Below are 24338 nucleotides of genomic sequence, written 5' to 3'. Positions count from 1 at the left end.
GTTGTCCTCTGACCCCAAAAAAGGATTACACCACTGCCTGCAGAACACTGCAGGCCAAATGCAGATTCCTTCTGGGTCCCAACATCCACTCGATAAAAATTAGTTAACGTATGCACTGACGACCAGGTCGCGACTTTACAAATCTGAGCCATAGAGGCCTGATGGTTATGTGCCCAAGAGGCACCTACTCCTCTGATACAATGTGCCTTTACAGGAAAAGGTGGAACTTTCCCTACTAAATCATAGGCCTGGCTAATAACCTGGTGAATCCATAAAGAAATTAGGGATGCACCGAAATGAAATTCTTGGCCGAAGCCGAAGCCGAATAATAATAAAATGCTTGGCCGAAGGCCGAAGGCCGAATACCGAACGCGGTGTTTCACATTTTTTAACATAAAATATGCCCATTAGCGTGCCCCTTAACATAAAATATGCCCATCAGAGTGCCCCTTAACATAAAATATGCTCATCAGAGTGCCCCTTAACATAAAATATGCTCATCAGCATGTCCCTTAGCATAAAATAAGGGGCACGCTGATGGGCTCATTTTATGTTAGGGGGCACTCTGATGGGCACATTTTATGTTAGGGGGCACTCTGATGGGCACATTTTATGTCAGGGGGCACGCTGATGGGCACATTTTATGTCAGGGGGCACGCTGATGGGCACATTTTATGTTAGGGGGCACTCTGATGGGCAAAACAAAACATTTAAATCAGCATTGCTCTTAACATAAAATATGCCCATTAGCGTGCCCCTTAAAATGAAATATGCCCATCAGAGTGCCCCTTAACATAAAATATGCTCATCAGCATGTCCCTTAGCATAAAATAAGGGGCACGCTGATGGCCACATTTTATGTCAAGGGGCACTTTATAGGGCACTGTGGCAACAACATATGGCAGTCTGCACACTAATGCTTGTGCAGCTGCCAGCAACTGTATTCTTCTCTCCCAAATGTGCTCAGCTGCACATCACATACCTCTATAACTGCAGCCAGAGCCAAATGCCGCGAACAGGGGGGGCGGGGCGTGGACCAAGTGTGAAGGAGCCGCCAGTCAGGAGCAGGGGGCGGGACGCGCGCGTGACGTCACACCCCCCTACGCGGCCGGACAGGACACCAGCGGGAAGGGAGCCGCGAGCCGCGGTCAGGGCGGAAGCTACAGAGAATGCATACATATCAGAGGGTTACTGCAGAGGACATAATAGAGGACCGCGAGCCGCAATGAGTTGAGAGACATTGTTCGGCTTAAATTATTCGGCCTTTTGATTTATTCGGCCGAACACCGAAAGTGCCATTTTCCCTATTTTCGGCCGAATAATGTTCGGCCGCCGATTATTCGGTGCATCCCTAAAAGAAATCATAGATTTAGATGCTGCCAACCCCTTTCTGGGGCCTTCTGGCAGCACAAACAAGCTCTTTGTCTTACGAATCCAAGCGGTTTCCTGTTGGTATAACTTGAGTGCACGCATTACATCAAGAGAATGCAATAAGTGAGGATCTGGAAAAAAAGGAAGGTAGTATAATGTCCTGATTTAAATGAAAGGTGGACACCACCTTGGGCAAAAAACCTGGGTGTGGACATAAAATCACCCTATCTTGATGAAATATTAAGAATGGCTCATTACAAGAAGGAGCTGCTAGTTCCGATACCCTTCTAGCTGAAGTTATAGCAATCAAAAAGACCAGTTTTCTGGTCAAAAGAACCGGGGGAACTTGCCCCAGAGGCTCAAAAGGCTGTTTCTGCAAAACTGCCAAAACCAAATTTAAGTCCCAAGGATATAATGGTGGCTTCACAGGCAGAAGCAAACCTAACATTTCCCTGACGAAGGTCTGAACCAACAAATGGGAAGCGATCGGTACCTGAAAGAAAACGGATAAGGCTGAAATCTGCCCTTTGATAGTGCTAACTTCATATCTACTCCTGCTTGAAGGAAAGCTAGAATTCTCCCAATTATATAATTGCAGGGATGCCATTTCCTGGCCTCATACCAGGCAATGTAGGATTTCCAGACTCTGTAATAAATGTTTCTAGAGACTGGTTTTCTAACATTTATCAGTGTATGAACTGCAGGGCAAGATACACCCTGCTCCTTAAAGATTAAGGCTTCAATAGCCCAGCCGTCAAATTTAGAGACTGTACAGGAGGGTGGAATATCGGATCATGAGAGAGTAGGTCCGGGCTCAGAGGAAGGGCCCAAGGCCTCGTCACTGCCAATCTCTGGATTTGTGCAAACCAAACCCTCCTCGGCCATGCCAGAGCTACCAGAATCACTGGTTTCCCCTCTAGCTGGATTCTGCACAATAGACGCGGTATCAGCTGCACCGGAGAAAAGGCATATATCAGGGAATACTCCTCCCAAGGAGCCCCCAAAGCATCCACTCCGACTGCGAGTGGATCCCTGGACACAAATTTCTTAAACTTGTTGTTAAACCTGGATGCCAACAGATCTACATCTGGGACCCCCCAGCGTAGGCAGATTGATTGAAAAATCTCGGGGTGTAAAGACCATTCCCCCGGAAACATCTGTTGATGACTTAAAAAGTCTGCCTGCCGGTTCTCTATTCCCGGAATAAAAACTGCTGTCAGGCATGGCACAAAGTTCTCTGCCCAAGACAGGATGAAGTCCATCTCTTTCTGAGCTGACCGACTCCTTATGCCTCCTTGATGGTTGATATAAGCCACAGAAGTGGCATTGTCGGATTGTACCCTGACAGGGTGACCCTGAAGCCTGGACGTCCAGAATTTCAAAGCCCGACTGACTGCTCGGATTTCCAAAATGTTGATGGGGGGACCTTTCTCTACCCAAGACCATTTCCCCTGGACAGTGGCTTCCTCAAAAACCGCTTCCCAGCCAGAGAGACTGGCATCTGTAGTGACATTCTTCCAAGTCACTGGAAGAAAGGATTTCCCTTTCTCTAGATTTCTACATCCACCAATTTAGACTCTGACATACTCTTGGTTCCAGAGACATGGGTCAGTCCAGAGACTGAACCTTTCTGGTCCAGGTAGACAGAATGTTGCTCTGCAAGGGTCTGGCATGGAATGGAGCATAGGGAATAGCCTCGAATGAGGACACCATCTTCCCTAGTAACATCATGCAACAGCGTACAGTGGTGATCGAAAGTTTGGGCACCCCAGGTAAAAATTTGTATTAATGTGCATAAAGAAGCCAAGGAAAGATGGAAAAATCTCCAAAAGGCATTAAATTACAGATTAGACATTCTTATGCATCAACAAAAGTTAGATTTTATTTCCATCATTGACACTTTCAAAATTGCAGAAAACAAAAAAATGGTGTCTGCAAAAGTTTAGGCGCCCTGCAGAATTTATAGCATGCACTGCCCCCTTTGCAAGGCTGAGACCTGCCAGTGCCATGGATTGTTCTCAATCATCGTCTGGGAAGACCAGGTGATGTCAATCTCAAAGGTTTTAAATGCCCAGACTCATCTGACCTTGCCCCAACAGCGTAATGGGATCTTCTAAGCAGTTGTCTAGAAAACTGAAACTGAAAATAGTTGACGCTCACAAAGCTGGAGAAGGCTATAAGAAGATAGCAAAGCGTTTTCAGAAGTCAATATCCTCTGTTCGGAATGTAATTTAAGAAATGGCAGTCATCAGGAACAGTGGAAGTTAAAGCAAGATCTTGAAGACCAAGAAAAATATCAGACAGAACAGCTCGCAGGATTGTGAGAAAAACAATTCAAAACCCACGTTTGACTGCACGATCTCTCCAGAAAGATCTGGCAGACACTGGAGTTGTGGTACACTATTCCACTATAAAGAGATACTTGTACAAATATGGTCTTCATGGAAGAGTCTTCAGAAGAAAACCTCTTCTACGTCCTCACCACAAAAATCAGCATTTGAACTTTGCAAATGAACATATAGATAAGCCTGATGCATTTTGGAAACAAGTTCTGTGGACCGATGAGGTTAAAATTTAACTTTTTGGCCGGAATGAGCAAAGGTAAGTTTGGAGAAGAAGGGGCACAGAATTTAATGAAAAGAACCTCTGTCCTACTGTTAAGCATGGGGGTGGATCAATCAAGCTTTGGGGTTGTATTGCAGCCAGTCGCATAGGGAACATCTCACGAGTAGAAGGAAAAATGGATTCAATAACATTTTAGCAAATTTTGGATGGTAGCTTGATGCCATCTGTGAAAAAGCTGAAGTTAAAGAGAGGATGGCTTCTACAAATGGATAATGATCCTAAACCCACCTCGAAATCCACGGGGGATTACATCAAGAGGCATAAACTGAAGGTTTTGCCATGGCCTTCACAATCTCCTGAACTCAACATAATTGAAAATCTATGGATAGACCTTAAAAGAGCAGTGCGTGACAGACAGCCCAGAAATCTCAAAGAACTGGAAGACTTTTGTAAGGAAGAATGGGCAAAGATACCTCAAACAAAAATTAAAAGACTCTTGGCTGGCTACAAAAAGCGTTTACAAGCTGTGATACTTGCCAAAGGGGGCAGTACAAGATATTAACTCTGCAGGGTGCCCAAACTTTTGCAGACACCATTTTTATGTTTTCTGTAATTCTGAAAGTGTAAATGATGGAAATAAAATCTAACTTTTGTTGACATATTATAAGAATTTCTAATCTGTAATTTGATGTCTTTTGGAGATTTTTCCATCTTTCCTTGGCTTCTTTATGCACATTAATACAAATTTCTACCTGGGGTGCCCAAACTTTCGATCACCACTGTACGCTGTTGCATGATGTTACTAGGGAAGATGGTGTCTCTGGCAAGAATATCTTTGCCTGTGCTGTGTCCACAAGAAGACCCAGATATTCCAGATGCTAGACCGACTGTAATGTTGACTTTACCAAGTTCAGTATCCAACCCAGACGTTCTAAGAACTGTACTGTCTGATGGACATTTTGGCTTAGAGCCAAAGCCGATCGATCTATTATTAATAGATTGTCCAGATATCCTATTATAGATATCCCTCGGGACCTTAGAACAGCCAATACTGGAGCTAGGATTTTTGTAAAAACTCTTGGAGCTGTGGCTAATCTGAAGGGCAGGGTCACCCGAAATTCCAGCTTGTACCCCTGTAAAATGGTGGAGATAACCCAGTTGTCTTGGATTGATTCCACCCAAACCTTTGGGAACTGCCGCAGCCTTCCCCCTACAGCATTGCATGACTGCGCAATTATCAGCTAAATTCACGCAGTGCCAAATTGCAAAATATGGCCTGGTCATTAAGGGGGTAAAACCTTCCGGTCCAGAAGTCGTTGAAAAAAAAAAATCTGAGCACTTTTATTGCTGTCATAAGGGATGTAAACATCCCTTGTGACAGTAATAGGCAGTGACAGGTACTCTTTATGGAGGGATCTGGGGTCATGAGGCATTTTTGAATACTGACACTTTTTTTTTAAATCGGCGCCATTGGCAGCCGAGAAAACTGGAAGGGATGTTGCTTCCGGGTTACATGATTAGAGACCCAATCAAAGACGAATCCAGCTTTGTTTGGGACTCCAACCAGCCAGTGGATATGTTGGCTGGTTGTTCAGGTATCCCGGTGGGACGGAAGACCCGGGCAGGGCAGCAGGAGGGGGGGGGGGTGTCCCCTCCAGCTCGCTGGGATAAAGGCTGAGTGGCTGCTGAGCCGCATCAGTTATCTTTCTGAAAGCCGACCGCTGGCACTAAGAAACGGATCCGGGTACAACCACTTCTTCAAGCCGACATCCAGGTAGAAAGTGGTAATGTAAGCTGCAAGTGGGTGTGGTTACTGAAAGCTAATGACATCACTTCCAGGGAGGGGCACTGTTCCTGTGTAGCCAGTGGGTGTATACTGGATGGGAGGAGCTGATCATAGGTTCCCTCCCAGTGTTCTCTCATCAGTAATGATGCATTGTACATCCTAATTCATCAGAAAATAAAGAAATAATTCACACAGGACATGGGGGGGGGGGGGGGTGCATGTGCATCATCTTTAGAAGATGCTTCCTTTTGGGACGACTTGACCCCTTCAACCTCTGCAGCAATGCTAGCAGCACTCATACGTCTATTTCCCAAAGACAACCTCTGGATATGATGCGGAGCACGTGCACTGAACTTCTTTGGTCGACAATGGCGAGGCCTGTTCTGAGTGGAACCTGTCCTGTTAAACCGCTGTATGGTCTTGGACACCATGCTGCAGCTCAGTTTCAGGGTCTTGGCAATCCTCTTATAGCCTAGGCCATCTTTATGTAGAGCAACAATTCTTTTTTTCAGATCCTCAGAGAGTTCTTTGCAATGAGGTGCCATGCTGAACTTCCAGTGACCAGTATGAGAGAGTGAGAGCGATAACACCAAATTTAACACACCTGCTCCCCATTCACACCTGAGACCTTGTAACACTAACGAGTCACATGACACCGGGGAGGAAAAATGGCTAATTGGGCCCAATTTGGACATTTTTACTAAGGGGTGTACTCACTTTTGTTGCCATCGGTTTAGACATTAACCATTTAAAGACCAGGCCTATTTTTGACAGTTGGTGTCTACAAGCTAAAATTTTTTTTTTTTTTTTTCTTTTTTAAGCAGAGACACTAGAAAATAAAATGGAGATCGTTGCAATATTTTTTATCACACCGTATTTGCGCAGCGGTCTTCCAAACTGAATTTTTGGGGAAAAAATTAACTTTTTGAATTAAAAACATAAGAAAACAGTAATGTTAGCCCAATTTTTTTCCATAATGTAAGAGATAATATTACGCCGAGTAAATAGATACCCAACATGTCATGCTTCAAAATTGTGCACGCTTGTGGAATGGCAACAAACTTTGGTACTTAAAAATCCCATAGGCGACATTTTAAAAATTTCTACAGGTTACCAGCTTTGAGTTACAGAGGAGGTCTAGGGCTCAAATTATTGCTTTCACTCTAACAATCACAGGCGATACCTCACATGTGTTGTTTGAACACCGTTTACATATGTGGGCGGGGATTCTGTATGCGTTCGCTTCTGCATGCGAGCTAACGGGGACAGGGCGCTTACATTTTTTTTTTATTTATTATTTTTGATTTTTACACAGTTTTTTTTTTTTTTTTAAATTAACATTTTTATTCCTATTACAGTACAAGGAATGTAAACATCCCTTGTAATAGAAATAGCCATGACAGGACCTCTTTATTGTGAGATCTGGGGTCAAAAAGTCCTCAGATCTCACAAGTGCACTTAAAAAAAAAAAATGGTTAAAAAAAATAATCGGCTCTTTAAGCCGGTTGCTAGGCAACGACGTTTGACGTCGCTCCCGGTCCTCCAAGACCATAGAGTCGTGTGGGGGCCATCTTGCCCTCACTCAACTTCCTGTCTAATCCGGGACCGGATCGTTTTTCGCACTGCCGGCGGGTCCGGTAAGCGGGGAAAAGGACCCGGGACGTGGCGGGGGGGGGAACCTCTTCCCGTAAGGGTGATCCCGCGGCGAATCCTCCGCTGGGACCACCCTTACCTGAAAGGAGTTGCAGGAGAGACTCGGCTGCCTGGGACTCTCCTCCTCATTGGCTAAGACCCCAGCACCACGCCATTCGCTCTGACTGTTGTCCTTTAAAGTCAGTGAGCCAATAAAGAGAGGGGGTGGGCCCTAGCCGCAGTTTCCTGTGTCTGAATAGACAGAGGGCGCTGTGGCTGCTTGCTGTGGGGGCACTCAACAGGAAGATGGGGCCAGGAGCACCCAAAAAGGGACCCGAGAAGAGGAGGATCCAGGCTGCTTTGTGCAAAACCACTGCACAGAGGAGGTAAGTATAACATGTTTGTTATTTTTAACTGAAAAAAAACTTTACAATCCATTTAAGTCCCAGCAAGACTTCAACCAATACAATTCCTGCCTCCACATTGCCAAACAGACCTATTTTATCACTCTCATTAACACCCTCCCACACAGCCCCTGTCAACTCTTTCCTACCTTTAACTCTCTACTTCGTCCATTACTGCCTCCACTCACTGCCCAGGAGATTGTTAATCATTTCAAAAATTAGATTGATACAATTGGTGATGAGGTCTTCACTGTACAGAAATCTCCCCCACCTTACATTCCGTATCCACCTTCATACTCAAGACTTCACTTGTATAACCCTGCTACTGTAAAAGGAGTCACTAAACCATTTTTTTAAATCCCATCTAACCACCTGCCCCCTGGACCCCGTTACCTTGCAAATACTAGTCAACCTTTTGCTCCATCCTACACTCTTTAACCCACCACTTTTTTCTCTCCCTCTCTTCTGGCATCTTCCCCAACCCTCTAAAACATGCACTGACCCCCCCCCCCCCATACTTAAAAAAACCCTCACTGGACTTCACCGAGCTTAAAGTTCACCTTTGGGAACATGTCCCATCTGTTGACTGCTGACACCATCAAAGGGGCACTATTCCTCCCACTGACACCATCAAAGGGGCACTATTCCTCCCGCTGACACCAAAGGGGCACTATTCCTCCCACTGACACCATCAAAGGGGCACTACTCCTCCCACTGACACCATCAAAGGGGCACTATTCCTCCCACTGACACCATCAAAGGGGCACTATTCCTCCCACTGACACCATCAAAGGGGCACTATTCCTCCCGCTGACACCATCAAATGGGCACAATTAATCCCGCTGGCACCATCAAAGGGGCGCTATTCCTCCCGCTGACACCATCAAAGGGGCGCTATTCCTCCCGCTGACACCATCAAAGGGACGTTATTCCTCCCGCTGATACCATCAAAGGGGCGCTATTCCTCCCGCTGACACCATCAATGGGGCACTATTGATCCCGCTGACACCATCAAAGGGGCACTGTTCCTCCCGCTGACACCATCAAAGGGGCACTATTCCTCCCACTGACACCATCAAAGGGGCGCTATTCCTCCCGCTGACACCATCAAAGGGGCACTATTGATCCCGCTGACACCATCAAAGGGGCACTAATGATCCCGCTGACACCAATGGGGTACTATTGATCCCACTGACACCATCAAAGGGGCACTATTCCTCCCACTGACACCATCAAAGGGGCACTATTCCTCCCACTGACACCATCAAAGGGGCACTATTCCTCCCGCTGACACCATCAAAGGGGTGCTATTCCTCCCGCTGACACCATCAAAGGGGCGTTATTCCTCCCGCTGACACTATCAAAGGGGCGCTATTCCTCCCGCTGACACCATCAATGGGGCACTATTGATCCCGCTGACACCATCAATGGGGCACTATTGATCCCGCTGACACCATCAAAGGGGCACTAATGATCCCGCTGACACCAATGGGGCACTATTGATCCCGCTGACACCATCAAAGGGGCACTGTTCCTCCCGCTGACACCATCAAAGGGGCACTATTCCTCCCACTGACACCATCAAAGGGACGCTATTCCTCCCGCTGACACCATCAATGGGGCACTATTGATCCCGCCGACACCATCAAAGGGGCACTAATGATCCCGCTGACACCAATGGGGCACTATTGATCCCGCTGACACCATCAAAGGGGCACTATTCCTCCCACTGACACCATCAAAGGGGCACTATTCCTCATGCTAACACCATCAATGGGGCACTATTGATCCAGCTGACACCATCAATGGGGCACTATTGATCCCGCTGACACCATCATGGGGGCACTATTCCTCCCACTGACACTATCAATGGGGCACTATTGATCCCGCTGAGACCATCAATGGGGCACTATTGATCCCGCTGACACCATCAATGGGGCACTATTGATCCCGCTTACACCATCAATGGGACACTATTGATCCTGCTGACACCATCAAAGGGGCACTATTCCTCCCACTGACACCATCAAAGGGGCACTATTGATCCCGCTGACACCATCAATGGGGCACTACTGATCCCGCTGACACCATCAATGGGGCACTACTGATCCCGCTGACACCATCAATGGGGCACTACTGATCCCGCTGACACCATCAATGGGGCACTACTATCCCGCTGACACCATCAAAGGGGCACTATTGATCCCGCTGACACCATCAATGGGGCACTACTGATCCCGCTGACACTGTCATGGGGGCACTATTGATCCCGCTGACACAAACTTTGGGGCACTATTCCTCCCACTGACACCATCAATGGGGCACTACTGATCCCGCTGAGACCCACAATGGGGCACTATTGATCCCACTGACACTGTCATGGGGGCACTATTGATCCCGCTGACCAGTGGCGTACCAACGGGGGGGTGGCCCGCCCTGGGTGCCACGCTCTGGGGGGTGTCAGCCGGTGTCCTGCCTGTGTGTTCAGACAGATCCCGCAGTGTGAAGATGCAGTGGCAGCTCCTTCAGTCAGTCCGTGCTGCTAGCGGGGGGGGGGGGGGGGGGCGCAGCCGCGGCGGGAGTAAGGGTGCGGAGCTGCGGCGGGAAGAAGGTGAGTACCCATTGCCCAAGTGTGTGTGCTGGATAGGAGGGGGATGGGGCTGCTGCATATAGAGGAATTCATCTTTCTCTAATCTTCCTGCAGCTGCCTGCTGAATAACTGATTCTCCTCCTCTCCCTCCTGCAGGAAGAATAGGGAAAGATCAATTCATCTATATGCAGCTTCCCCATCCCTCTCCTATACAACTTCTTTTGCTGACCCCCCCTGTTCTTTAGCCCCCCCCCCCCCAAGTGCTCCCTGTCCCCCCCAGTGCTCTCCACCCTCCTGGTTTTCCCTGCCCACCCCCCTAGTGCTCCCTGTCCCCCCAAGTGCTCCCTGTCCCCCCCCCCCCAGTGCTCTCCACCCCCCTGATTTTCCCTGCTTGCCCCCCCAAGTACTCCCTGTCCCCCCAGTGCTCTCCACCCCCCTGATTTTCCCTGCCCACCCCCCAAGTGCTCCTTGTCCCCCCCCCCAGTGCTCTCCACCCCCCTGATTTTCCCTGCTCGCCCCCCAAGTGCTCCCTGTCCCCCCCAGTGCTCTCCAACCCCTGCACCTTCCAACCCCCCTACAATGCTTTCCAAACCCCCTCTTAATTCTCTCCAGCCCCCCCCCCCACCGTGCCCTTCAACTCCTCCAGTGCTCTCTGCTTCGTCTGTGCTCTCCGGCCCCCCTAGTGCTCTTCTATCTTCTATCATGTCCTCAGCCTCTGAGCATCTACTGTATCATGTCTGTAGTCTCTGACCATCTCCTGTATCATGTCTGCAGTGTGTCTGACCATCTACTGTATCATGTCCTCAGTCTCTGACCATCTACTGTATCATGTCTGCAGTCTCTGACCATCTCCTGTATCATGTCTGCAGTCTCTGACCATCTCCTGTATCATGTCTGCAGTCTCTGACCATCTACTGTATCATGTCTGCAGTCTCTGACCATCTACTGTATCATGTCTTCAGTCTCTGATAATCTACTGTATCATGTCCTCAGTCTCTGACCATCTCCTGTATCATGTCTGCAGTCTCTGACCTTCTCCTGTATCATGTCTGCAGTCTCTGGCCATCTCCTGTATCATGTCTGCAGTCTCTGGCCATCTTCTGTATCATGTCTGCAGTCTCCGACCATCTCCTGTATCATGTCTGCAGTCTCTGGCCATTTTCTGTATCATGTCTGCAGTCTCTGAGCATCTCCTGTATCATGTCTGCAGTCTCTGACCATCTGTTGTATCATGTCTGCAGTCTCTGAGCATCTCCTGTATCATGTCTGCAGTCTCTGACCATCTACTGTATCATGTCTGCAGTCTCTGACCATTTACTGTACAAATGTCTGCAGTCTCTGACCATCTCCTGTATCACGTCTGCAGTCTCTGACCATCTACTTTATCATGTCTGCAGTCTCTGACCATCTACTGTATCATGTCTGCAGTTTCTGAGCATCTCCTGTATCATGTCTGCAGTCTCTGACCATCTACTGTATCGTGTCTGCAGTCTCTGACCATCTACTGTATCGTGTCTGCAGTCTCTGACCATCTACTGTATCATGTCCTCAGTCTCTGACCATCTCTTGTATCACGTCTGTAGTCTCTGACCATCTCTTGTATCATGTCTGCAGTCTCTGACCATCTACTGTATCATGTCCGCAGTCTCTGACCATCTACTGTATCATGTCTGCAGTCTCTGACCATCTACTGTATCATGTCTGCAGTCTCTGACCATCTACTGTATCATGTCCTCAGTCTCTGACCATCTCTTGTATCATGTCTTCAGTCTCTGACCATCTCCTGTATCATGTCTGCAGTCTCTGACCATCTCCTGTATCATGTCTGTAGTCTCTGAATATCTCCTTTAGCAAGTCTCCAATCTCTTACTCAAACTTAAACACATTGCTAATAATATTAGCTATCTATTTATGCTGAAGGTAGGACTGTGCAGGGGAGGCAGAGAGTGCAAAGGGGGAACTGTGATTAGAGAGACGGAGGGCAGACTGCAAGGGGCACTGTGATGGGGGGCTGTGAAATTTGTGCAAAAAATATATTCTTGAACACATTACAATTTTTTGTGGGTGTTTTTACATTTTAAAGTTGGGGGGGGGGGGGGTGCCAGATATAGGATCCGCCCCGGGTGCCAAATGCTCTAGGTACGCCACTGCCGCTGACACAAACTTTGGGGCACTATTCCTCGCGCTGACACCATCAATGGGGCACTATTCCTCCCGCTGACACCACCCCCCCCCCCCCCCTAAAGTCTGAAGGACAATAAATTTGACCTGTGTTTAGAAAGTTTGGAAACCCCTGGTCTATTTCAAAATTAGTGAGGTATGTATTCCACGGACCCGGTCGGCTATTGTCACCATCAGCAAACCCCCAAATATGTGAGGTAACCATGTGGAATGTATACAAGTAGACAGGAAGTCGCTGCAAAGAGGCTGTAGGGTGTCAGCAGCAACAGAAAACAACGAGGTACGTCCGCTTTTAAAGCCATGATAATGTAATGTCGCTCGGGTAGGATGTCCATCCAATGTCAGGTTGCACAGTGTATAGAGAAGAAGGGTACAGAGAGATGATGTGTGTTTACCTGGTGTAGGAGGAGAGGACGGCGTGTTCCGCTCTCTCACTTCCGCTCCTGCGCAGTAGCCGCTGTGTCGGCTCTTCCTGTCCCGGACTCAGCCTGCTCCTCTCCCTGAGCACAGGATGGCTTCCTCCCAATCCTCCGCTATCACCGAGCTCTGCCAGAACGGACGGCAGGTCTTCCTGGACGCCTCTCAGCTCCTCCTCACCTATGCCGACAACATACTGAGGTGAGGCCGTCCCACTGTGTGTGTTCTCCGGGCATCTGCCGGCTACTGGGGGTGTTATGTCCTGATACGAAGGGGCTGACATAGGAGTTCTCATAGGAGGCGGTGCAATACAATTATACCAGACATGAAACATGCGGAAATGCTGATCAATACACTATACCAATGTAGCAATTCCCATAGAGGAGAATGGGGAATCATCCCACACCGCTTCCCATAGTGGAGAATGGGGGATCATCCCACACAGCTTCCCATAGAGGAGAATGGGGGATCATCCCACACCGCTTCCCATAGAGGAGAATGGGGGATCATCCCACACAGCTTCCCATAGAGGAGAATGGGGGATCATCCCACACAGCTTCCCATAGAGGAGAATGGGGGATCATCCCACACCGCTTCCCATAGAGGAGAATGGGGGATCATCCCACACAGCTTCCCATAGAGGACAATGGGGGATCATCCCATAGAGGAGAATGGGGGATCATCCCACACAGCTTCCCATAGAGGAGAATGGGGGATCATCCCACACAGCTTCCCATAGAGGACAATGGGGGATCATCCCATAGAGGAGAATGGGGGATCATCCCACACAGCTTCCCATAGAGGAGAATGGGGGATCATCCCACACAGCTTCCCATAGAGGAGAATGGGGGATCATCCCACACCGCTTCCCATAGAGGAGAATGGGGGATCATCCCACACAGCTTCCCATAGAGGACAATGGGGGATCATCCCATAGAGGAGAATGGGGGATCATCCCACACAGCTTCCCATAGAGGAGAATGGGGGATCATCCCACACAGCTTCCCATAGAGGAGAATGGGGGATCATCCCACACAGCTTTCCATAGAGGAGAATGGGGGATCATCCCACACCGCTTCCCATAGAGGAGAATGGGGGATCATCCCACACAGCTTCCCATAGAGGAGAATGGGGGATCATCCCACACAGCTTCCCATAGAGGAGAATGGGGGATCATCCCACACAGCTTCCAATAGAGGAGAATGGGGGATCATCCCACACCACTTCCCATAGAGGAGAATGGGGGATCATCCCACACCGCTTCCCATAGAGGAGAATGGGGGATCATCCCACACCGCTTCCCATAGAGGAGAATGGGGGTTCATCCCACACAGCTTCCCATAGTGGAGAATGGGGGATCATCCCACACAGCTTCCCATAGAGAATAATGGGGGATCATCCCACACCGCTTCCCATAGAGGAGAATGGGGGATCATCCCACACAGCTTCCCATAGAGGAGAATGGGGGATCATCCCACACCGCTTCCCATAGAGGAGAATAGGGGATCATCCCACACAGCTTCCCATAGTGGAGAATGGGGGATCATCCCACACAGCTTCCCATAGTGGAGAATGGGGGATCATCCCACACAGCTTCCCATAGTGGAGAATGGGGGATCATCCCACACAGCTTCCCATAGAGGAGAATGGGGGATCATCCCATAGAGGAGAATGGGGGATCATCCCACACAGCTTCCCATAGAGGAGAATGGGGGATCATCCCACACAGCTTCCCATAGAGGAGAATGGGGGATCATCCCACACAGCTTCCCATAGAGGAGAATGGGGGATCATCCCACACCGCTTCCCATAGAGGAGAATGGGGGATCATCCCACACCGCTTCCCATAGAGGAGAATGGGGGATCATCCCACACCGCTTCCCATAGAGGAGAATGGGGGATCATCCCACACCGCTTCCCATAGAGGAGAATGGGGGATCATCCCACACCGCTTCCCATAGAGGAGAATGGGGGATCATCCCACACCGCTTCCCATAGAGGAGAATGGGGGATCATCCTACACAGCTTCCCATAGAGAATAATGGGGGATCATCCCACACCGCTTCCCATAGAGGAGAATGGGGGTTCATCCCACACCGCTTCCCATAGAAGAGAATGGGGGTTCATCCCAATCCCACACCGCTTCCCATAGAGGAGAATGGGGGATCATCCCACACAGCTCCCCATAGAGGAGAATGGGGGATCATCCCATAGAGGAGAATAGGGGATCATCCCATAGAGGAGAATAGGGGATCATCCCATAGAGGAGAATAGGGGATCATCCCACACCGCTTCCCATAGAGGAGAATGGGGGATCATCCCACACCGCTTCCCATAGAGGAGAATGGGGGATCATCCCACACCGCTTCTCATAGAGGAGAATGGGGGATCATCCCACACCGCTTCCCATAGAGGAGAATGGGGGATCATCCCACACCGCTTCCCATAGAGGAGAATGGGGGATCATCCCACACAGCTTCCCATAGAGGAGAATGGGGGATCATCTCACACAGCTTCCCATAGCGGAGAATGGGGGATCATCCCACACAGCTTCCCATAGAGGAGAATGGGGGATCATCCCATAGAGGAGAATGGGGGATCATCCCACACCGCTTCCCATAGAGGAGAATTGGGGATCATCCCACACAGCTTCCCATAGTGGAGAATGGGGGATCATCCCACACAGCTTCCCATAGAGGAGAATGGGGGATCATCCCACACCGCTTCCCATAGTGGAGAATGGGGGATCATCCCACACAGCTTCCCATAGAGGAGAATGGGGGATCATCCCACACAGCTTCCCATAGTGGAGAATGGGGGATCATCCCACACAGCTTCCCATAGAGGAGAATGGGGGATCATCCCACACCGCTTCCCATAGAGGAGAATGGGGGATCATCCCACACCGCTTCCCATAGAGGACAATGGGGGATCATCCCATAGAGGAGAATGGGGGATCATCCCACACAGCTTCCCATAGAGGAGAATGGGGGATCATCCCACACAGCTTCCCATAGAGGAGAATGGGGGATCATCCCACACAGCTTCCCATAGTGGAGAATGGGGGATCATCCCACACAGCTTCCCATAGAGGAGAATGGGGGATCATCCCACACAGCTTCCCATAGAGGAGAATGGGGGATCATCTCACACAGCTTCCCATAGCGGAGAATGGGGGATCATCCCACACAGCTTCCCATAGAGGAGAATGGGGGATCATCCCACACAGCTTCCCATAGAGGAGAATGGGGGATCATCCCACACCGCTTCCCATAGAGGAGAATGGGGGATCATCCCACACCACTTCCCATAGAGGAGAATGGGGGATCATCCCACACAGCTTCCCATAGAGAATAATGGGGGATCATCCCACACCGCTTCCCATAGAGGAGAATGGGGGATCATCCCACACAGCTTCCCATAGAAGAGAATGGGGGTTCATCCCACACCGCTTCCCATAGAGGAGAATGGGGGATCATCCCACACCGCTTCCCATAGAGGAGAATGGGGGATCATCCCACACCGCTTCCCATAGAGGAGAATGGGGGATCATCCCAAACCGCTTCCCATAGAGGAGAATGGGGGATCATCCCACACCGCTTCCCATAGAGGAGAATGGGGGATCATCCCACACCGCTTCCCATAGAGGAGAATGGGGGATCATCCCACACCGCTTCCCATAGAGGAGAATGGGGGATCATCCCACACCGCTTCCCATAGAGGAGAATGGGGGATCATCCCACACCGCTTCCCATAGAGGAGAATGGGGGATCATCCCACACCGCTTCCCATAGAGGAGAATGGGGGATCATCCCACACAGCTTCCCATAGAGGAGAATGGGGGATCATCCCATAGGGGAGAATGGGGGATCATCCCACACCGCTTCCCATAGAGGAGAATTGGGGATCATCCCACACAGCTTCCCATAGAGGAGAATGGGGGATCATCCCACACAGCTTCCCATAGTGGAGAATGGGGGATCATCCCACACAGCTTCCCATAGAGGAGAATGGGGGCTCATCCCACACAGCTTCCCATAGAGGAGAATGGGGGATCATCCCACACAGCTTCCCATAGAGGAGAATGGGGGATCATCCCACACAGCTTCCCATAGTGGAGAATGGGGGATCATCCCACACAGCTTCCCATAGAGGAGAATGGGGGCTCATCCCACACAGCTTCCCATAGAGGAGAATGGGGGATCATCCCACACAGCTTCCCATAGAGGAGAATGGGGGATCATCCCACACCGCTTCCCATAGAGGAGAATGGGGGATCATCCCACACCGCTTCCCATAGAGGAGAATGGGGGATCATCCCACACCACTTCCCATAGAGAGAATGGGGGATCATCCCACACAGCTTCCCATAGTGGAGAATGGGGGATCATCCCACACAGCTTCCCATAGAGGAGAATGGGGGCTCATCCCACACAGCTTCCCATAGAGGAGAATGGGGGATCATCCCACACAGCTTCCCATAGAGGAGAATGGGGGATCATCCCACACAGCTTCCCATAGTGGAGAATGGGGGATCATCCCACACAGCTTCCCATAGAGGAGAATGGGGGCTCATCCCACACAGCTTCCCATAGAGGAGAATGGGGGATCATCCCACACAGCTTCCCATAGAGGAGAATGGGGGATCATCCCACACCGCTTCCCATAGAGGAGAATGGGGGATCATCCCACACCGCTTCCCATAGAGGAGAATGGGGGATCATCCCACACCACTTCCCATAGAGAGAATGGGGGATCATCCCACACAGCTTCCCATAGAGAAGAATGGGGGATCATCCCACACCGCTTCCCATAGAGGAGAATGGGGGATCATCCCACACCGCTTCCCATAGAAGAGAATGGGGGTTCATCCCACACCGCTTCCCATAGAGGAGAATGGGGGATCATCCCACACCGCTTCCCATAGAGGAGAATGGGGGATCATCCCACACCGCTTCCCATAGAGGAGAATGGGGGATCATCCCACACCGCTTCCCATAGAGGAGAATGGGGGATCATCCCACACCGCTTCCCATAGAGGAGAATGGGGGATCATCCTACACAGCTTCCCATAGAGAATAATGGGGGATCATCCCCCACCGCTTCCCATAGAGGAGAATGGGGGTTCATCCCACACCGCTTCCCATAGAAGAGAATGGGGGTTCATCCCAATCCCACACCGCTTCCCATAGAGGAGAATGGGGGATCATCCCACACAGCTCCCCATAGAGGAGAATGGGGGATCATCCCATAGAGGAGAATAGGGGATCATCCCATAGAGGAGAATAGGGGATCATCCCATAGAGGAGAATAGGGGATCATCCCACACCGCTTCCCATAGAGGAGAATGGGGGATCATCCCACACCGCTTCCCATAGAGGAGAATGGGGGATCATCCCACACCGCTTCTCATAGAGGAGAATGGGGGATCATCCCACACCGCTTCCCATAGAGGAGAATGGGGGATCATCCCACACCGCTTCCCATAGAGGAGAATGGGGGATCATCCCACACAGCTTCCCATAGAGGAGAATGGGGGATCATCTCACACAGCTTCCCATAGCGGAGAATGGGGGATCATCCCACACAGCTTCCCATAGAGGAGAATGGGGGATCATCCCATAGAGGAGAATGGGGGATCATCCCACACCGCTTCCCATAGAGGAGAATTGGGGATCATCCCACACAGCTTCCCATAGTGGAGAATGGGGGATCATCCCACACAGCTTCCCATAGAGGAGAATGGGGGATCATCCCACACCGCTTCCCATAGTGGAGAATGGGGGATCATCCCACACAGCTTCCCATAGAGGAGAATGGGGGATCATCCCACACAGCTTCCCATAGTGGAGAATGGGGGATCATCCCACACAGCTTCCCATAGAGGAGAATGGGGGATCATCCCACACCGCTTCCCATAGAGGAGAATGGGGGATCATCCCACACCGCTTCCCATAGAGGACAATGGGGGATCATCCCATAGAGGAGAATGGGGGATCATCCCACACAGCTTCCCATAGAGGAGAATGGGGGATCATCCCACACAGCTTCCCATAGAGGAGAATGGGGGATCATCCCACACAGCTTCCCATAGTGGAGAATGGGGGATCATCCCACACAGCTTCCCATAGAGGAGAATGGGGGATCATCCCACACAGCTTCCCATAGAGGAGAATGGGGGATCATCTCACACAGCTTCCCATAGCGGAGAATGGGGGATCATCCCACACAGCTTCCCATAGAGGAGAATGGGGGATCATCCCACACAGCTTCCCATAGAGGAGAATGGGGGATCATCCCACACCGCTTCCCATAGAGGAGAATGGGGGATCATCCCACACAGCTTCCCATAGAAGAGAATGGGGGTTCATCCCACACCGCTTCCCATAGAGGAGAATGGGGGATCATCCCACACCGCTTCCCATAGAGGAGAATGGGGGATCATCCCACACCGCTTCCCATAGAGGAGAATGGGGGATCATCCCAAACCGCTTCCCATAGAGGAGAATGGGGGATCATCCCACACCGCTTCCCATAGAGGAGAATGGGGGATCATCCCACACCGCTTCCCATAGAGGAGAATGGGGGATCATCCCACACCGCTTCCCATAGAGGAGAATGGGGGATCATCCCACACCGCTTCCCATAGAGGAGAATGGGGGATCATCCCACACCGCTTCCCATAGAGGAGAATGGGGGATCATCCCACACCGCTTCCCATAGAGGAGAATGGGGGATCATCCCACACAGCTTCCCATAGAGGAGAATGGGGGATCATCCCATAGGGGAGAATGGGGGATCATCCCACACCGCTTCCCATAGAGGAGAATTGGGGATCATCCCACACAGCTTCCCATAGTGGAGAATGGGGGATCATCCCACACAGCTTCCCATAGAGGAGAATGGGGGATCATCCCACACAGCTTCCCATAGTGGAGAATGGGGGATCATCCCACACAGCTTCCCATAGAGGAGAATGGGGGCTCATCCCACACAGCTTCCCATAGAGGAGAATGGGGGATCATCCCACACAGCTTCCCATAGAGGAGAATGGGGGATCATCCCACACAGCTTCCCATAGTGGAGAATGGGGGATCATCCCACACAGCTTCCCATAGAGGAGAATGGGGGCTCATCCCACACAGCTTCCCATAGAGGAGAATGGGGGATCATCCCACACAGCTTCCCATAGAGGAGAATGGGGGATCATCCCACACCGCTTCCCATAGAGGAGAATGGGGGATCATCCCACACCGCTTCCCATAGAGGAGAATGGGGGATCATCCCACACCACTTCCCATAGAGAGAATGGGGGATCATCCCACACAGCTTCCCATAGAGAAGAATGGGGGATCATCCCACACCGCTTCCCATAGAGGAGAATGGGGGATCATCCCACACCGCTTCCCATAGAAGAGAATGGGGGTTCATCCCACACCGCTTCCCATAGAGGAGAATGGGGGATCATCCCACACAGCTTCCCATAGAGGAGAATGGGGGATCATCCCACACCGCTTCCCATAGAGGAGAATGGGGGATCATCCCACACAGCTTCCCATAGAGGAGAATGGGGGATCATCCCACACCGCTTCCCATAGAGGAGAATGGGGGATCATCCCACACAGCTTCCCATAGAGGAGAATGGGGGATCATCCCACACAGCTTCCCATAGAGGAGAATGGGGGATCATCCCACACAGCTTCCCATAGAGGAGAATGGGGGATCATCCTACACCTCTTTCCATAGAGGAGAGGTGCCGTCGGAGGCTCGCTCCCGCTGTGTTTAGACACAGCAGGAGTCAGGCCGGAGGAGGAGAGGTGGTGATTGCCCCCCCTTCCTTCCCCGATCGTCGGGGAAAGTATGAGAAGATCCCCCTGCTTATGTAAACAAAGCAGGCGGATCTTCTCAGTGACATAGCTGAACCTTCGACCCCTGGCTGTGTCACAGAACCCCCCTCCCCCACGTCATTAAGCATGAGGCAAATATTTAACCCTTTGATCACCCATAGGGTTAACCCCTTCCCTGCCAGTGTCATTATTACAGTAACAGTGCATATTTTTAGCACTGATTACTGTAGTAATGTCACTGGTACTCCCAAAAGTGTAAAAAAAAGTCAGTTAGGGATCCAATCTGTCCACCGCAAGGTTGCAGTCCCGCAAAAAATGACAGTTTACCGGCATTACTAGTAAAACATAAAAATGACATAAATCTTTCCCGTAGTCAGTAAACGCGATAACTTTTGTGCAAACCAATCAAAATACGCTTATTGCATTTTCTTTTATTTTTTACCACAAATATGTAGCAGAATACAAATTGGCCTAAAATGTTAAAAAATTTTGATTTTTAATTTTGTTTTTTGGGGGGGGGGGGGGAATGTTATATAGCAGAATGTGAAAAATATTGATTTTTTTTTTTTCAAAATTGTCATGCTTTTTTTTGTTTATAGCGCAAAAATTAAAAATCGCAATGGTGATCAAATACCACCAAAAGAAAGCTCTATTTGTGGGGAAAAAAAGGACGTTGATTTTGTTTGGATACAGCATCGCACGTTAAATTAACGCAGTGCCGAGTCGAATAATAGGGCCTGGAAGGGGGTCAAATCTTCCGGTCTTAAAGTGGTTAAAATGTAAAGTTTTAAAGAAAAAAAAAAAGGCAATTTATTCCTAAATATCTATATGCTGTGGTGAATATAAATAACCAATGATATGGTTAGGGAGCAAAAGCTCTAATCTACTCTGAGAATAACAGACAGAAGAGATATACTGTATATACTATTAGAGGTTGAATCTGGTAAATATCACCAGACTCAGAGATTACATTTTTTATTTAAAGAAAAAAAAAATTCAAGTTTTGTCGATTTTCAGACAGAACTGTAATATATTATGTATGACAGACTCCCTTGTCATAGGCAGGTGGCTTGATAAAAGCTACCTGCCTGCCTCTGCTGTCACTTATGCTGGCCATACAAAAACAATGTCTTCCTTTAAAACATTTATTATTTTAAGAACGTTCCTTCGATCTTCTAATCGTTAGTGGGGTCAAATCTGCGTTCGTTTTCGACCACAGTGACGGGAAAACTAGAAGGAACAGAATAGATATCTTCTTGGTCAAAGGAATTTTCAGACAGTATATGCGCCTTATAGTCGTTAAAATACGGTATGTGGTTTTCGTTCAGAAATTACATTTATTTTAAAACTGAATGTTAAGAACAAGTGACATTTTCTAATGACATTCTTTCATTCAGCAAATGTACAAAGATTTTTTGTATGAATATTCTTGTCCGAAAAATACATGTATGGCCAGCATAAGGCTCGGTTCACATCTATACAGTTTGCTTTTGATCCTTTTCTGCAGTGCTTTTTGCTGTGCGTTTTGCGGATCTTCACTGGTCCCACAATTTGATTCGATTACCGTATATACTCGAGTATAAGCCGACCCGAGTATAAGCCGAGGCCCCTACTTTTACCACAAAAAGATGGGAAAAATCATTGACTCGAGTATAAGCCTAGGGTGAGAATGCAGGGTGGCGGGCATGGTACAGGAGAATGCAGGGTGACTGGTATGGTGCAGGAGAATGCAGGGTGACTGGCATGGTGCAGGAGAATGCAGGGTGACTGGCATGGTGCAGGAGAATGCAGGGTGACTGGCATTTTGCAGGAGAATGCAGGGTACTGGCATGGTACAGGAGAATGCATGGTACAGGAGAATGCAGGGTACTGGCATGGTGCAGGAGAATGCAGGGTACTGGCATGGTACAAGAGAATGCAGGGTACTGGCATGGCATAAGAGAATGCAGGGTACTGGCATGGTACAGGAGAATGCAGGGTACTGGCATGGTACAAGAGGATCCGGGGTTGTGGGCATACTACAGGAGATGCAGTGCTGTGGGCATGGTTCAGGTGGACCATGCCCGCAGCACTGCATCCCTTGTAGTGTGCCCGCAGCCCTGCATAATGGCAGGTAGTGAAGCTGTTTCACTTACCTGTTCCAGCGGCGCCTTCATTTTAAAAATGGCGCCGCCCGGCGCCGACACGTCATTGCGCACGCGCGCCGCCGCTCGTATAATTGTGGCGATTCCCGGCCTCTCCCGAGCGGCGGCGGCGCGTGCGCAGTGACATGTATGTGACGGGCGGCGCCATTTTTAAAGCTTAAGCCCGTCGGAGCGCCCAGGGAATTTTTTCTTTTCCTTGACTCGAGTATAAGCCGAGGGGGACGTTTTCAGCACAAAAAAATGTGCTGAAAAACTCGGCTTATACTCGAGTATATACGGTATGATTATCCTATCAACGATTCAATTAGATTCCGTGATGCATCACGATTAATGCCCACCTTTTATCTGAAAATTCAAGCAGTCAGAAGAACTATTGTCATTTGCTCTTAGCGCAATATCCTATTTGTGGAGGGTAATTCTCATACCCATCTCGAAAGAGGGCTTCAAGTTATTTTACATTTACATTATTCATTACAGAGAACAAAGAAAGGCTTCTTTGTCTTTAAGAGCTGTGAAAATGTGGAATAGACTGACTCTCTCACAAACTAGTTTTGGGTTGCTCGGCAGGTTGTTTTAATAAAGACCTAAAATGCATTTCTGTCCCAAATACACAAAATATTAGTGACAGTGACAGAGGGATGGTGGTGGGAGGAATGGGATCAGGCAGAGGGATTGTGATGGGAGGAATGGGATCAGGCAGAGGGATGGTGATGGGAGGAATGGGATCAGGCAGAGGGATGGTGATGGGAGGAATGGGATCAGGCAGAGGGATGGTGATGGGAGGAATGGGATCAGGCAGAGGGATGGTGATGGGATGAATACGATCAGGCAGAGGGATGGTGGTGGGGAGGAATAGGATCAGGCGGAGGAATAGTGGTGGGAGGAATGGGATCAGGCAGAGGGATGGTGATGGGAGGAATAGGATCAGGCAGAGGGATGGTGATGGGAGGAATAGGATCAGGCAGAGGGATGGTGATGAAGGGAATAAGATTAGGCAGAGGGATGGAGATGGGAGGAATGGGATCAGGCAGAGGGATGGAGATGGGAGGAATGGGATCAGGCAGAGGGATGGAGATGGGAGGAATGGGATCAGGCAGAGGGATGGAGATGGGAGGAATGGGATCAGGCAGAGGGATGGAGATGGGAGGAATGGGATCAGGCAGAGGGATGGAGATGGGAGGAATGGGATCAGGCAGAGGGATGGAGATGGGAGGAATGGGATCAGGCAGAGGGATGGAGATGGGAGGAATGGGATCAGGCAGAGGGATGGTGGTGGGAGGAATGGGATCAGGCAGAGGGATTGTGATGGGAGGAATGGGATCAGGCAAAGGGATGGTGATGGGAGGAATGGGATCAGGCAGAGGGATAGTGATGGGAGGAATGGGATCAGGCAGAGGGATG

General features: G+C 49.6%; 1 protein-coding gene across 2 annotated transcripts in view; it reads left to right on the top strand.

Annotated features, from left to right (window-relative positions):
* The first annotated feature begins 722 nt into the window (after positions 1-722).
* Positions 723-24338, top strand: part of NGLY1 (N-glycanase 1) — an 84724-nt gene continuing 61108 nt past the window's right edge. The window contains exons 1-2 of one of the 2 annotated variants that reach the window (XM_082259788.1): positions 723-729; positions 13026-13147. In XM_082259788.1, the coding sequence (XP_082115914.1) occupies positions 13041-13147 (107 nt within the window). In that variant the 5' untranslated portion in view covers positions 723-729; positions 13026-13040. Of the gene's footprint in view, positions 730-12980; positions 13148-24338 lie in introns of those variants that run through there. The other variant, XM_082259787.1, reaches the window with a different exon arrangement.

This window comes from Pelophylax lessonae (genome assembly GCF_965119305.1).
Source record: "Pelophylax lessonae genome assembly, chromosome: 5".
Lineage (NCBI taxonomy): Eukaryota > Metazoa > Chordata > Amphibia > Anura > Ranidae > Pelophylax > Pelophylax lessonae.
Note: the sequence above shows the minus strand (reverse complement) of the source record. Positions and strands in the feature narration are given on the sequence as shown.